This window comes from Elgaria multicarinata, chromosome 14, assembly GCF_023053635.1.
Source record: "Elgaria multicarinata webbii isolate HBS135686 ecotype San Diego chromosome 14, rElgMul1.1.pri, whole genome shotgun sequence".
Classification (NCBI taxonomy): Eukaryota; Metazoa; Chordata; class Lepidosauria; order Squamata; family Anguidae; genus Elgaria; species Elgaria multicarinata.
The window spans coordinates 28,695,845-28,712,060 of NC_086184.1; the positions used below are offsets into that span (position 1 = coordinate 28,695,845).

Below are 16,216 nucleotides of genomic sequence, written 5' to 3' on the forward strand. Positions count from 1 at the left end.
TAACAGGAAGCATATCTTGACACAGCGCATACCGTATTTCTTCGATTCTAAGACGCACCCCATTTTTAGAGATGTTTATTTGGGAAAAAAGGGCATCTTAGAATCGAAGAAATACTTCCCTCACCACCCAGCCAACCTCCTCCCCCCCCTCCCCCCCGGGCTTTCTTCTAGTGGTTGTGTCCTTTTCTTTTTTCCCTCTGTGAGAGAAGAAACCGCCGTTTGCGCGGGAAGAAGGGGGGGCGTTGAAACAAAGAGTAAACAATATTTTCAGGCGGGGAGAGAGGAGAAGACGCAATTAAGGAGCTAAAACGCTTAACTCTCCAGTCCCGCTCTTGTCTCTGCACCAGGGGACGACGACACGTGAGTAAGTCCCATGGAAATCGATGGGACTTACGAATAAATTTGCCTAACAAAAAACCAGGCACTTACCCAACCAGCTCCTCCTCGCTCGCATGGCTTGAGGCTGCTGCAGGAGCTTCCTCTTTTCCTCTTACCGTATTGCTTCGATTCTAAGACGCCATCGATTCTAAGACGCACTCCATTTTTAGAGCTGTTTATTTAGGGAAAAAAGTGCTTCTTAGAATCGAAGAAATACGGCAATTAAATTATGGAATGCACTGCCACAAGATGTAGTGATGGCCACCAATTTAGATGGCTTTAAAAGGGGGTTGGACAATTCCCTGGAGGAGAAGGCTATATCGATGGCTACTAGTCCTGATGGCGATGAGCTACTTCCAGTATCAGAAGCAGTAAGCCTGTGTGCAGCAGTTGCTGGGGAACATGGGTGGGAGGGTGCTGTTGCACCATGTCCTGCTTTGTTGGTCCCTGGTCAACAGCTGGTCGGCCACTGTGTGAACAGAATGCTGGACTAGATGGACCCTCAGTCTGATCCAGCATGGTACTGCTTATATGATGATCATGATGATCATGATGATGATGGATTAAATCTTAAGTAATAAAATAAAAATCCAGAGGGGCAGGGAGGTGCCAAGAGAGGTGCCCACAGGTGCATTGGTGCCCACAGTCACTATATCAGAGACCCTAGGTTAGAAGAACGTAAGAAGTATCATACAATAGTAGAGTTGGAAGAGGCCTATAAGGCCATTGAGTCCAGCCCCCTGCTCAATGCAAGAATCCACGTTAAAGCAGAAGGCAACCTGCAGCTGTAGGAGGGTGTTGGGTGCATTGCAGGTTGGGCTCTTCGTTCACGGTTGCCATCCCCACTGGAAAGGCTCCACGAAGGGCAGTGGTGAGGTGAGCAGGTCACCACTGCCCTTTGTGCCACTGGGCTACAACATCCACCAGAATCTTCTTGGCCTCTGCTGACCAAGCTGAAATGGGAATGGTCCCCCAATATTGGGGAACCCCCAGTTTATGAATTCAACGTGTGCATAACTTTCCCCAAACTTCAAGTAGTCAATGGCATGAAAATTCAACACCTACCTCACCAACCTGAAGACAACTCCCCAACCAGGAATTTCATTTATTTTGTATTCTCTCTCTCTCTCTCTCTCTCTCTCTAGATCCGACACAATTTGTCAGAGGTCCTCCTCGCAACGATGAATATTTTGTTTACCCAGTACAAGCGACTGAAGGGCACCAGCCCAGCAACACCGGCTCGACCCCCACGTGTCATAGAGGACCGAGATTCGGTAAGTTTTTCTTCCCTAACACCTTAAGAGACTGTCGATACAGGTAGGCAAGATTGTGGGTATGAGGTGCCAGCACTTTCAGCCTGGCAACGTAGGTCTCGGTTCCCCTAAATCCTGCATCGTGCCCAAACGTTAATTTGGAAGTGTAGAAACGCCGCCTTGTCTGCCTGTGAATCTGTGCCTGTTCACCAGGACTTAAAACGGACAGAGAGAAGAAGACAAAGAAGATGAAGAGGCAGTTCTAGAAAATTACAGATCCAGCAGTTTCAGCACTGCTGCGGGTCATACAACCACCACCCCTTGCCATGTTTTGGGATTTTTATTGGAGCTGAAGGGCATTTTCGTGCCACCTGAAAAAGAACAGAGAAAGTAATTGCTATTGAAATGGTCAGTGACTGCGTTTGGGTGCTGTTCCTGTTTTTGGTCTTTGATTAAATAATTATAGCGAATGGAACACCTGCACCTCCAGGCTTCCTTTAACCTTTTGGGAGAGTGCCACCTTGATTCAGTTTAAATTGTTTCCAGAGACCAGGGAGGGGGAAAGAGGCTCCTCTAGCCATGCTTTTGTTCAGAAGGCTTTTGTTAAATGCAGTGGTATTTTCAGGCCCGTGGCTCCTGCCAAAGGCTCTTCCTCACCCAACCTCCGTCTCCAGTCATAATCACGGTTTTGTTCTGTTCTGTTCTGTTTTTACGCCTTGTAGCAACTTCGGTCTCAAGCCCGGGCGCTCATCACCTTTGCCGGCATGATCCCTTATCGAACATCAGGAGACACCAACGCTCGCCTGGTCCAGATGGAGGTTCTCATGAACTAGACGTTTCGGGAGTCCCGTTGGCCGCCGTTCGTACACTCAGTGGATGGGTCCAGTTTAATTTTGGGGAGTCGGTTTTGTTTTTTTGTTTTTTGTATTATGTATTTTTGTCAACCACAATAAATTTCTTTGGGTTTATATTTGTTTTTTGACATTTTATTTTACTTTCGTCATTTGTTAAGTTTTCTTATCCATTTCCTTCCCTTTTTTGCAACATCTCTTCTTTTGGAAGCGGGTGGGTGGGGGGCCTTGGGGGTGGGGCCAAAGCCTGTTGATTGGCAAACAGGGCCTGTGGGGACAGGTGCTATGCCTTGAATTTGTTTTTCTGGAGCGGGGGTGTTGAACCTCTTAGAGCCCAAGGGCCAAATTCAATTTTGGAGAAACGCTTAGGGGGCCATGTTCTAGAGGTGGGCGGGGCCAAAGGCAACGAGGGGCGGGACCTAAATAGCAGAATATATTACTGCCAATTACTAAGCCTCTGGAGAGGCGTTTCACTCTTTTCAAAAGGGGGGGGGGAAACATGCAAAAGCCAGGAAGCCACACCCCAGTCGGTGGTCAGGGGAAAAGAGGTAGCAGTGGAGGCTGGTGGCTCTGATGTCAGTGGGGCAGTGAAACTGCTCTGGGTTTCAGTCAGAACTCTAAAGGAGCTCTCCAAGCACGCTGGGTAGTGGATTCACTGCTATCAGAGCCACCAGCCTCCTCTGGGAGGTGGGGCTAGAGGAAGAGGGTGGGGCCCTCTGAGCAGCCCCGGAGAGCCAGACTGGGACCTCAAGCAGGTCAGGTTTGACTTATGGGCTTGAAGCTCAACACCCTAGAGGGCTCATAGCTGCTAGGACAGGATTCAGAAGAGAGTATCACCTTCTAAAACTCCCATTGCCCCTGACTGGCTGAGGCTAATGGGAGTTGGAGTCCAACATCTGGTGGGCCGCAGTGCCCCACAGCTATCCTATGTGCTCCATAGGGTCCCCCAACCCTTAGGAGTGGCACGGGGGACCCCTGTTTGGAACAGGTGGGCAGGAGAGCCCCGCGGTGTATGCTGAGTCCCTCTCGTGCATCTCTGGATCCAAGCCATGCTGCTGCTGATGTTCATCAGTGCCCCCTGGACGCAAGTATAGATGCTGCCTTGAAAAACAGGAAAGCATCATGGAACATCTCAAGAGTTTGCATAGGCCAGCCTCTTCTTTTTAGGCCTGGGAGGTCGCTAAGTAAGATATAACAACATATCCTTCCTGCCTCTTCCTAGTCCAGATTTTGTGTCTAGGCTTCAGGTCTCGTCTGGGACAAAAAGGTAGGGTGGAACGACAGGAAACACGTGGCTGCCGCTGAAAATGGCAACCCAGGGTCGAGTTCTTCCTCTTTGCCTCCATAGTATGTAGCACAATTTACCCCCGTTTCCTGGCATCCTTCGGCTGTTCATTTCTCCCCTTCAGCTACTGATGTGGAGCGGGAAAGGGAATGACACACATTTGTAATGACATCAGGACGCAAGGTAAGTTGTATAATATGCTACTGGGATTGGGGGTAGGTGTGTGGGGGGAATTGAGACGAAGCTGCCATTTTGGTGAGGATCCCCGTTCCATGTCGTTCCACACCCGCCGCCTCCCTTGTTCGTGCATGAGAATTCCAGATTCAGCCATCGGAAAATGATTAAGCAAATGAGCACCAACTTGCCCGTTTGTCACGATTTCTTCCAAATGCGAATGTTTTATGGCAATAATGGAGGGAGCAGAAAAGCAGGGATGAGCATGAAATGAAGAGGTGCAGAGGAAGCAGGGGCCAGGGAGTCGTAGCTTTGGGATGGGGGGTGGGGATTGAGTGCTCTAACACAGCCATATCCTGTGCTGAGCAGTAAGGTGGACTAGATGACCTCCAAGGTCTCTTCAACTCATGATTCATGCATACATACATGGGGAGCTCAGTTGCGCCCGCTGTCCCTTGGAGCTGCCATTTTTTTAGGAGTTGCCAGTCAAACCAGGTCCAGTAAGAGGGATGGGCCTCCGGTTCTCCCTGCATTATTGCAAAGGATGCTGGGGCACAGCTTTCCGCTAGGGCCGGCAGATGTGTTAGGCCTGTCTTGCATCCACACACAAGTCCCCCAGACTGCTGGAGGTTACATTACTCCAGTCTTGCCCCACCTGGGGCCTTGAAGGAAGGTGGAACTTCCACCGTCCCCAGCCAGCAAGGCCCAGATGTTATCCAACACATCTGTAGGGCATCAGGCTGGGAAAAGGCTACATTACTTTTGCAGGACACTTTCCTAAGGCACTTCAAAGTTGAACAAGTTTATTGAAGCTTGAGCTAGGCAAGTATCCGCTTGACCAGATACCATTGAGGTGGGTTGCAAAGATGTTGGAGATACACACACGCACACATACACACACGCACACCAAGGGTTGCACGGGGGACCTCGTCTCCAAAGTGCGGTGAAAGTGTCAACGAACAGACGCTGAAAGTAGAAATACCCACATACGAGTCAATCAATTGATAAGCGGTGGAATCACAAAGGTTTCACACGCCCCGAAGATGTTTTCAGGTTCATCCACCCGTCTCCAGCTGAGGCTTAACATTCATGAAATGCCCACATTGAGAGTTTGTAGTGAGACAACTGACCTAAGTTGTCATTCAACTGGCCTGATGAAATTGAGTTGATTCTATCAAGGGATCCAGCAGCTATTAAAATCAACCCAGAGTGGTGCGCCTTAAAGACTAACATAGTTACTATGGCATAAGATTTCGTGTCTCCATCTGGGGCAAACTAAACAGGTTCCTTAGGCGGTGGAAAACAGAAACTTCTGGGGTTCTAGTATTAGGAGAGAGGGAGAAAATGTCTCCAAATCCACTTTTTACACACAATGCATAATTTTGTACACCTATATTATGTCCCTTCTTTACTCACCATTTTTTCTAAGCTAAGCGATCCCAGGCTTTGTAAATGTTCCTCATAGCTCCTTGATCATTGCAGTTGCCTTTTTCTGACCACCCCCCACCTACTATAATATCCATTTTTAGGTGCCATGCCGAGAACTACACAGCATTCTGAGTATGGTCACTCTATGGATTTATCATAGAATCATAGAACAGCAGAGTTGGAAGGGGCCTACAAGGACATTGAGTCCAACCCCCTGCTCAATGCAGGAATCCACCCTAAAGCATCCCTGACAGATGGTTGTCCAGCTGCCTCTTGAAGGCCTCTAGTGTGGGAGAGCCCACAACCTCCCTAGGGAACTGATTCCATTGTTGTACTGCTCTAACAGTCAGGAATCTGGAATCTGGCTTCCTTTAACTTGAGCCCGTTATTCCGTGTCCTGCACTCTGGGAGCATCGAGAAGAGATCCTGGCCCTCCTCTGTGTGACAACCTTTTAAGTCTTTGAAGAGTGCTCTCATGTCTCCCCTCAATCTTCTCTTCTCCAGGCTAAACATGCCCAGTTCTTTCAGTCTCTCTTCATAGGGCTTTGTTTCCAGACCCCTGATCATCCTGGTTGTCCTCCTCTGAACCCCCTCCAGCTTGTCTGTGTCCTTCTTGAATTGTGGAGCCCAGAACTGGATGCAATACTCTAGATGAGGCCTAACCAGGGCCGAATAGAGAGGAACCAGTACCTCACGTGATTTGGAAGCTATACTGTATACTGTGATTTGTATAATGGCAGTATGAACTTGGCAGTTTTGTTTTTGATGCCTTCCTAATTATGCCTTAAATGGGATTTATCTTTTTCACAGCAGGGTCGGCGTTTTCACTGAGCTGTCCCCCACAGCCCCAAGATCACTTTCTTGGTCCGTCACTGCTAGCTCAGATCCCATCAGTGTATACTTGAAGGAGGGTGATTTTGCCCCCGTGGGCATCACTTTACACTTGCGTACATTAAACCGCATTTGCCATTTTGATGCTCTCCCTCCAAGTTTGGAGAGATCCTTGTGGAACTCTTCGGAATCCCTTTTTGTTTTAACCACCCTAAATAATTTGGTGCCATCAACAAACATGGCCAGCTCACTGCTCATTCCTAATTCTAGATCATTTATTAATAAGTTGAAAAGCCTAAGTCCCAATACAAATCCCTGCGGAACCCCACTATTATCCTCCCTCCATTGGGAGAATTTACCATTTATTCCTACGCTCTGCTTTCTGTGCCTTAACCAGTTACTGATCCATAAGAGGACCTCTCCTCTTATTCTATATCTGCTAAGTTTGCTCAGCAGTCTTTGATGAGGGACTTTATCAAAAAGCCTTTTGGAAACCCAAGTAAATAATGCCCAAGAGTTCACCTCTGTCCAGATGTTCATTTACACTCTCAAAGCACTGTAAAAGGTTAGGACTTGCCTTTGCCGAATCCATATTTATTCTTTTTTAGCAGGGTTTTTGTCCTTTTATATGCTTACTAATTTTATCTTTAATAATGATTTCCACCAATTTACCCAGAACAGTCTGTAATTTCCTGGATCCCTTTTAAAAATTGGTGTTACCTTGGCCATTCTCCAGCCCTCTGGTATGGAGACAGCTGAATGCATTTGAACATATAAATGGATTTTCATTCCTGGATAGATCTTTAATTTGGGGAAGCCGAATTTACCTATTATTTGAGCAGCTAAGTCATTTCTCTTCATTTTGTAATGTTATTGTCTGTGACTTTTATGTTTGCCAATTTGGGCATCTCTATTTCCTTGCTTCTCTTAATTATGGAATATTATGTAGATGCACAACAATGAAACTACTTTTTTAAAGTATGCAAATTGAGTAGGTCTGTAGGATTTATTTTGTTCAGTTATGATATTTCTGGTCATGGGATGGGGTGACAAGCTACTCAGTCTGGAAATCCTGCTCAGTCATCCCTCTGGTTTCTGATGTTTTAACACTCCCAACATCTCTCCACTACCAGAAGGGCTAGAAATTTGCTTTTAAAAGCTGGGGAAAGGGAGCAGCGACTATCAGAAAGCTGAATTCTTTGTCTGGTACCACATTCTGCTTTTGTGAAATCCCAGCATAAATACAACTCTGGTCAGGGTTCCTGAGAGATAAGTCTTAGAATCCACTTTTTGTTTTGTTTTTATTTTATTTAGATAAATGTTGACCCTATCGTTCAAGCAAGTTCCAAGGGTGGCTTAAAAACATTGGAATGAAATTAATAATAATAATAATAATAATAATAATAATAATAACAACAACAACAACAACAACAACAACAACAACAGAAACTGGGCCTACCAAAATACACCCACACCAACATCCAGAAAGCAGTCATTATTAAAGCATGCTAAATTGTCAGGAAATTCCTGAATCCATAAAAGACATCATGACTTGGCAAAGCCCGGCATGTCTGTCTAGAAAAACTGCCATGAGCAAGAAAGAGATTATTATTATTATTAATAATAACAACAACAACAACAATAACAATAATCCAGAAGCATAGAGACCGCATACTAAAAGCAACAAATGTTTGAAAAGAGCAGTATAAAAACATAAACAGAGATTAAACATTGAAGAGCCATGCTAAAGACTTTCTAGTCCAATACGCTGTTGACACAGTGGCCACCAGATGCCTATAGGAAGGCCAAAACCAGGACATGGGCGCAATAGCAACTCTCTCTCTCTCTCTCTCTCTCTCTCTCTCTCTCTCTCTCTCTCTCTCTCTCACACACACACACACACACACACACACACACACGTGTTCCCCAGCAGCTGACATACGGGGCCACACTGCCTCTGATACTGGAGGTAATACACAGCCTACATAACTAGTAGCCATTGTCCTCCATTGTCCCGCTTTAAAGCCACCCAAGTTGGTGTCCATCAATACAACTTGTGGTAGTGTCCTAAATTTCTCACCATTCAGTTTCATGGCATTGCCCTTGGGGGTCTAGTATTATGACAGAGGGAGGAAAACATCTTGTCCACCATGAAGAATTTTATGCATCTCTTATCACTTTTTTTTTATAAGCTAAAAAAACCCAAACAGTGCAAGCTTTCCTCCTTCCAGAGTTGCTTCGGTCCCTTTTATCATTCTGCATTCCCTTCTCTGCACCTGCTCTATGCACTAAAATGTCATTTTTTATTGTAAAATATTTCAGAGTTGGGCAGCTCCATCCAGTAGCTCAGTATCTGCACTGTTTTGTATAACGTGAAGGGTGTTCACGTTACTATTTTGACCTTCTCCCATGTTTTAGATAACCATAACCCCACATGAGTGCTTTTGGGTGGAGAAGCCAACTCCTGTCTATGAATCAAGGGTGCAAAACCTCAGAGCCGAGATCCTAACCAGAATTCCCCACATGGCCCCGCTCCCTTCCCCACGCCCCACCTCTTCCCCCCAGTTTTTTCCCCATTCCAAAAGATTGAAACGCCTCTCCCAGGACATCAGGAAAAGCTTCCTGACTGTTAGAGCAGTATGACAATGGAGCCAATGACCTAGGGAGGTTGTGGGCTCTCCCACACTAGAGGCCTTCAAGAGGCAGCTGGACAACCACCTGTCTGGGATGCTTTAGGGTGGATTCCTGCATTGAGCGGGGGGATGGACTCGATGGCCTTGTAGGCCCCTTCCAACTCTGCTGTTCTATGATTCTATGAATGGTACGGGTGTTTGTTGTTTGTTTGTTGTTGTTGTTGTTGTTGTTATTTTGACCCTGTCCCTTTGGCCCCACCATAGGAACACAGACCCACCCCAAAAGCTTCTCCAGAATGGAATTTGGATTTCTGACTGAAAGAGGCCCTGCACTCCTGTTAGAAATAATTAAATGGCATTTTTAAGCATGGGCAGAGTGCCAGTCAAGACAGGGACGAACCACAAACAACATGATTTCAGTCAAAACTAGCCGGCAGCATTATAGCTACAATCCGTCAAAGTGATTCCCGTGTGTAAACAAGTGGAATAACGTCTAAAACAGACCCATGAATGGAAGAAGTGTCTCAAAACGCTGGAACAAAGATTTTATTTATTAAAAAGAAAAAAAGAAAAAGGCCAACGCGTTTCTGCGTGTTTTTATTGTAAGGCCTTCTTCAAAGGCTTATAAAAACATCTGCAAACATTCCTGAAATAATGTCTCCTACTAAAATTCCCTGCCGACAAATCAAATCTTTCTCCCAGCGACTTGAGGCGTTTCTCTTCCATTTGTGGGACTTTTAAATTCCAAAACTGTATGAAAAGCATCGATCCCAGTCTTTCTTCCCCCCTCCTCATCGTTTTTTAAAAGTTGTTTTCTCTGTGGTTCTGAGAAACTGGCCTTAATATTTCAAATACTGTTCTAAAAGTTTTGGCATAGATTTATTTCAGCCACGGCGTCTCTGCTATGGCCTAGAGCCGTTTTCTGTCATCTGACCCATTACAATTGACAATGGAAAGAAGTCATTGAGCACGTTTTCCAGTTGGCAGGGAGGGTGGGGGTCTTAATTGGGCAGGAACTGGGAGGGCAGGAACGTGGGGATCGGAGGAGGAGACTTAAAAGCATTCGAAGAGCCCTGCTCTTCAGCAATCTTTCATTGACAGCGACCAGCCAGATGTCATGGAAAGTGCAGCATGACATGATGTAATAGCCATACCTCATTGTTTGCCCAGTACCAACAGAAGTCTGTGGTACACTGCTTCTGATCATGGAGTTTGACATGGGTAGCTTGTGTCTAAAAAAACCACTTTTTAAAAAAAAACAAGTTTAACTGGTGACCATCAAATTCTGTAGCTTAAAGCGACCTTCACCGGTCCTCCAGATGTACCCTTCCAAATGTAATGGGCTACTACTCCCATCCCCAGGTGATGAAGCTGTAGCCCAGCACATTTGGAAGGCAGCAGACTGGAGAAGGCTGGCTTTAAAAAAATGTCTCTCCTAAGTCTACCCCCAAACAAAGCTGGCAAGAAGCAAGCTGGGTGTGGGTGTGATGAATTGGAGAGATATGAACTGGAGCCCAGGGAGATGACACAGGATTGCCTTTCATTGTAATTGCTTTTTCGAAGTGCCAAAGCATTTGCTTTCATTGGCCGGAAAAACAGGAAGGCGGGGGCCACCTTTGCTTCCCGCTAAGCGATTGGATCAATTGCTGCTTGCGTGTTTTCCCTTATTTCTTGGTAAGTTTTAAAAATTCATAGAAGGGGCCTGGAATATCCCTGGAAGGAATCCCTTCCTTCCGATGGCCTTGATACACATCAGGACCCACTCTATCTGCGTGGCTCCCTGCCCCGCTGTTTTGAGTGCTGGCCATAACATCTGTGCCACAGCTAGCAATGTGTGGGGACAGCAAAGGTGCACACAGAAGTCTTTGCAGTGGCTGTTCCACCATTCTGGAGGCCCCTGCCTCTTCCACTTCCAACAATTACCATTGTTTATTTATTTATTTATTTATTTATTTATTTATTTATTTATTATTAATTACATTTCTATACCGCCCAATAGCTGGAGCTCTTAATTTCCCAAAGTAAAATCTTGAGCGTTCACACACACCTGGTTCTCAGATGGTGTGTGCCTGTGACTGTCGATACATATATTTCCTCACCGTTTCAGGAATTTGGCGTAATTGTTACCCTTCAGTAGCCTTCATAACCAATTTCGGGTGGCCAATTTTGATACCTTAGAGAAGACAGTCCTCTATTTGAAGGCGCCCTCTATGTTAAGGGTAGGCAGAAGGTAGATCTCCAGATGGGTAGATCTCCAGAGGGGGTGGGCATAGGGCCCATAGCTCAGTGTGATAGAGCTACCTGCTTTGCATGTAGAAGGTCCCGGGTTCAATCTCCAGCAGCTCCAGGTCGGGCGAGGAAAAGAATCCCGCCTGAAACCCTGGGGAGTTGTTGCTGCCAGTCAGTGTTGACAATGCTGGAATAGATGGGCTTTTGGTTTGACTCAGGGCATGTCTAGACCTACCGGCGGAGGGGGGAGGATCTCGCAATATGGTGATCGCGAGATCCTCCCCCTCAGTCTACATGTTGCGCACGACGTCCTGGGAGGAAGAAGACGTGCCCACCATTTTTTTTAATCAAAAATGAGCGCACAAGCGCTCGATCGCAAAAGGTAAGGTTTTTTAAAAATAAATAATCCTGCTCCCCACTCCTGATGGGCACAGAGCTCCTCCGTGCCCGGTTCCTGGCTCCTCACGTTTACTTGCAAGGAGCCGGGACAAACCGGGACAGCCGCCCACATGTCCCGTGGTCTTTGGATCATCCTGGGACCGCTGGGGGAAACGGGACAAAAGTGTAGGGCAATATCCCAGGGAAATGCAGGGATCTTCCCTGCCTGCTCCCAGGATCCTGTGCGTCATGTGGACGTACAAGGACGATCCCGGGACAATCCCTGGGATATCACCCGATCTAGACATGCCCTCCGTATAAAGCAGCTTCCTGGGTTCCTTCCTAGGAGCCCCTACCAGCATAGCCAATGGGCAGGAATGCTGTGAGTCGAAATCCAAAACGCCTGGAGATGGATGTCCCGCCCACTCCTGCTGTTGGTTGCCCTGCCCAGTCAAAGCCTGACTTGAATTTGAAGAACCGTAAGAAGGAAGGAGCAGCAGGAGCCTTGAAGCTGCCCATTGAGACTCAGCACCCAGTAAGGTCACCCGCCATTGTCTTCCCTGCTAGGGTGAGATGCATTTGCATTTCTATTTCAATTATAGTTATTATTTCTGTTTTGGCATTGATGCCTATAAATTAGCATATGCAAACGTTGTGTAAATTGGTGTCTTCTTTTGCGACGCATCCCATGATTTTTGGTGCTGCCACTCTAGGACAATTCCAGCTTGCCTGTGCTGGAAACTGGAGGGTGATACCCCTTAAGAAGAAGTACGTGGCCTATGCCACCTTTTAGTCACCAAATTATATATAGGGTTATTTTATTTGCTCTAAATATAATCTCCCAAACTCTAAGCGACAATTCTGTGCACACGTCAGGCACAATCCACTCCCAAGTGAAGCACTTTTAAGTCTGGTTGATTTCAATGAGAATGTTAAATGCATGGATAAATCTCTCCCATTGGAACCCATAAGACGTAAAAGCACTATTTATTTATTTATTTATTTATTACATTTTTATACCGTCCAATAGCCAAAGCTCTCTGGGCGGTTCACAAAAATAATTAAAAATCACTTAATTTTGAGTGGAGCATACTCTTTCTTGAAAATAAACCCCATTCATCTCTATGGGTCTTACAACTGAATAAACGCACACAGGATTAGGCTGTGTGTTGATGGGGCCAGCCATCCCTAGCAACGGGCGTGTGTGTTAATGAGTTCAGAGCATACTGATTCACAGCAATCTGGGTTCTGATGCATTAACTAAGAATGAAAAAATACATATACCAAAGATTGCTTCCTTCAGGATACCGAAATGGCCCCTCTACTGAAGTTTTGGCAATCATTTGTTTTTAGTTTTACATTTAATTAATAACTGGTGAAAAGGCAGGTGATCGCTGCAACTGGCGGGGGGGGGGGGGGATCTACACTACTGCTTTAAAGCGCTTTAAAGCGCTTCATAACAGTTTTGACAACTGTTGGGGCCCAGGACACACTGCATATACAGGTTTCAAAATGTTTTCAAAGTGCTTTAAAGCGCTTTAAAAGCAATAGTGTAGATCCCCCCTAAGAAGAGTTTTATTGGTTGACAGCTCCAGGTATAATCGTGTCTCATCAGCCACTGCTTTTGTAACTTGAGTTAGATGCACAATTCACTTCTTTGGGTTTTGACCTGTTAATTGCATGAGATCCGGCGATGGGCGTGGGGACTGTCGAATAAAATGGCCTCAAAGGAGGCAGCTTTGAACTGGGAAACATGCAGGGTGCGGCTGTCCTTTTTTGTTTAAATGCTCTTGAATCGAGGCACCCAGAAGCGCTTCTCCCAAGTGGACCAGGAGCCCAGCAGCAGCCCATGAAGTCATGGTATCGTTGCAGCAGCTGGTGTTGTGAATCAGGCCGACAAAAAGCGCATCTTACTATCCGGCTATTTCACTACACCAGGGTTGCATCATACCCCTTGTCTTCCCTGCACAACCAGCCCCGGAGAAGTGGCAGATTCACGCTGTCGTCATGTCCTGCCTTCTGCCATTGGCTCTGCTCTTGATGTGGCCAAGATGTGTCTTCTGAGAATAAAACTGCTCCTACTGTCTCTCTGTCTCTGTCTCTCTCTCGCTGTGTGTATGTATAGATTGTTTCCATGTGTGTGAAAAAACCATGAACTGGTTTACAGGAGGACTGGGGACAGATCTACACCAAGCAGAATATAACATTTTGAAAACGGTAGATGGCATGTGTCCTGGCCCCAACATTTGTCGTTGCACTTCAATACCGTTATAAAACGGAAGTGTAGATCGTGCCTGGGCTTGCTCTAGGTCTTGGAGAACCCCTGGGAAAGAAAGAAAGAAAGAAAGAAAGAAAGAAAGAAAGAAAGAAAGAAAGAAAGAAAGAAAGAAAGAAAGAAAGAAAGAAAGATCACTGCTCCCATCACTCACTCATTCCTTCCCCCTTCTTCTGTTCTGCCATGAACACATTTCAGCCGGGAGGCATAATGCCACAGAGGGACGGATAGAGGGGTGTTGAACCCAGAAGGCTACCTCCAGATTGGATCAGAGGTAGAGCACATGTGTTGCATGCTGAAGATCCCAGGTTTAGTCCCTGACATTTTTAGGTAAAACGGGAGGGCAACCTTTGACCTGTGGGTCAAATATGGCCCATAGAGTCTTAGGCTCCTTCCATGGGCCATGGCCCCCTGACATTATTTGGCTCGTGGAGGGCTGGGATGGGGCATCGTCCAGCCCCCACTCCTTTCAGGATGCCTGTCCCTGAGTTATAAAGATCAAGTGATGTGAAGCATCTATGCCCAGGGCCTTGGATGCAGACTGGGATCAATAGGATCCATATGTCAAAACCAGGGGTGAATAACCCACTTCCGTGGGCCTAATTCAAAAGCCCTCTGCAAGCAATCACTTCAGACCACTGGCAAGGAAGATTGGTCCCTCTCTCAGCATCCTGGTAGACAGGGAGGAAGAGAGAGAGAGAAAAGGGGTGCCAGAGAGAGAAAAGAGGTGGCCACATCCACTTTGGCTCTGGCCTTGGCCACCAAAAGCTTGCAGGCCCTTACATTACTCCACAGGGAATGTGGGGGGAGGGGAGACAGCTTCTCCACCCCTAAGAACATAAGAGCCCTGCTGGATCAGTCCAAGGGTCCATCTAGTCCAGCACTCTGTTCACACAGTGGCCAACCAGCCATTGGCCAGGGACCAACAAGGAAGGACATGGTGCAACAGCACCCTCCCACCCATGCTCCCCAGCAATTGGTGCACACAGGCTTACTGCCTCTGATACTGGAGGTAGCACATAGCCATCAGGGCTAGTAGCCATTGATAGCCATCTCCGCCAGGAATTCATCCAACCCCCTTTTAAAGCCATCCAAATTGGTGGCCATCACTACATCCTGTGGTAGTGGAGTTCCATAATTTAACTATGCACTGTGTGAAGAAGTCCTTCCTTTTATTTGTCCTGAATCTCCCACCAATCAGCTTCGTGGGATGACCCCTTTGGGTTCTAGTATTTTGAGAGAGGGAGAAAAATGTCTCCTGCTCTAGAGAATTAGGTTTGGTTGTCATAATCATTTTCCTGAAGAAGAGCTTTTACTCAAAATGCATCAAGATTGGGATTCCCCACCCACCCCCGACCCCGGTAACAATATGAAAATGCAACACCCCCTGCTTCTAGCCTGAGGAGAGAGAGGCCACAGCCTGAGAGAGGTCAGTGGAAAGGCTTGGTTTGAATACAGATTGTAAGTTTTGTTTGGAAGGAAGAGTCTGTGGGGTGCAGTCCACCCTCCACCCTAAGAAATATAAGCCAGTATGATTTGGGGTTTCTCAGTACTGTTGCTCTAACTGGGTTGTTCCAGACTCTGTAAGCCCAGGACCAAAGTTGAACTGACCAACCTGAATGGAAGAGAAACATCTCAAGATGCTGGAACAAATACTTTATTTGTTAAAAGGCCCAAAACATTTCAGCCTCATTTTAAGTCCTTCTTCAAGAGGCTATAAAAACCTCAGCAGAAATTCCTGAAATAATGTCTGTTACTAAAATTCACTGGCAACTGGATTATTGCATGAGCAACTCAGGCTGTTCTCCCTCCTTACAGTTCTTTGACGTTAAATCAGACTTGGACTGGACAGCCCTTCAAACAGAGGACATCATCAAATAGCGCCTGCCCTCCGTCAGCTCTCCAAAATAGAGGACTGTCAATAGGGCACCTGTCCACCCCAAGAATGTGTTTTCAGCACCAGAACTGAGTTCACAGTTCTGTTAGTCACAAATGCTCTCCGAGTCACCTTCCAGGCATTCTTCGTTCTAATTCGAGGCAGGGGATCCTGTTTCGTTGGCTGTTATTGTTAAACAATTGGGAGTAGCCAACCCTGGCTGATCTATGGCAAACCAACCAGAGATCATTAGGGGATTTGGAGCTAAATGCCATCGATACGCTGACGACACGCAGCTCTATCTCCCTGTGACAACTGAATCAGGTGAGGCTGTGCAGGTCCTGGACCAGTGCCTAGACTCAGTAATAGGCTGGATGAGGGCCAATAAACTGAGACTGAATCCTGGCAAGACGGAAGCCCTGTGGGTGAGTGGTTCCCGAAGCCGGGAGACAGGCTCGTTGCTTGTTCTGGATGGGGTTGCACTCCCTCTGAAGAATTAGATTCGTAGTTTGGGGGTACTCTTAGATCCGTCTCTGTCGCTGGAGGCTCAAGTGGCCGCTGCAGCTCAGAGTGCCTTTTACCAGCTTCAGCTGTTTCGCCAGCTATGGCCTCTCCTGGACAGGGA

General features: G+C 46.6%; 2 protein-coding genes across 2 annotated transcripts in view; one reads left to right on the forward strand and one right to left on the reverse strand.

Annotated features, from left to right (window-relative positions):
• Window positions 1–2,599, forward strand: part of NUP93 (nucleoporin 93) — a 113,370-nt gene extending 110,771 nt beyond the window's left edge. Inside the window, exons 21-22 of the mRNA XM_063141080.1 lie at window positions 1,524–1,652; window positions 2,354–2,599. Coding sequence (XP_062997150.1) covers window positions 1,524–1,652; window positions 2,354–2,464 — 240 coding nt within the window. The 3' untranslated portion in view covers window positions 2,465–2,599. The remainder of the gene's footprint in view (window positions 1–1,523; window positions 1,653–2,353) is intronic.
• The window catches only part of POLR2C (RNA polymerase II subunit C), a 202,127-nt gene that overhangs the window by 132,056 nt on the left and 53,855 nt on the right, over window positions 1–16,216 (reverse strand). The window lies entirely within an intron of this gene.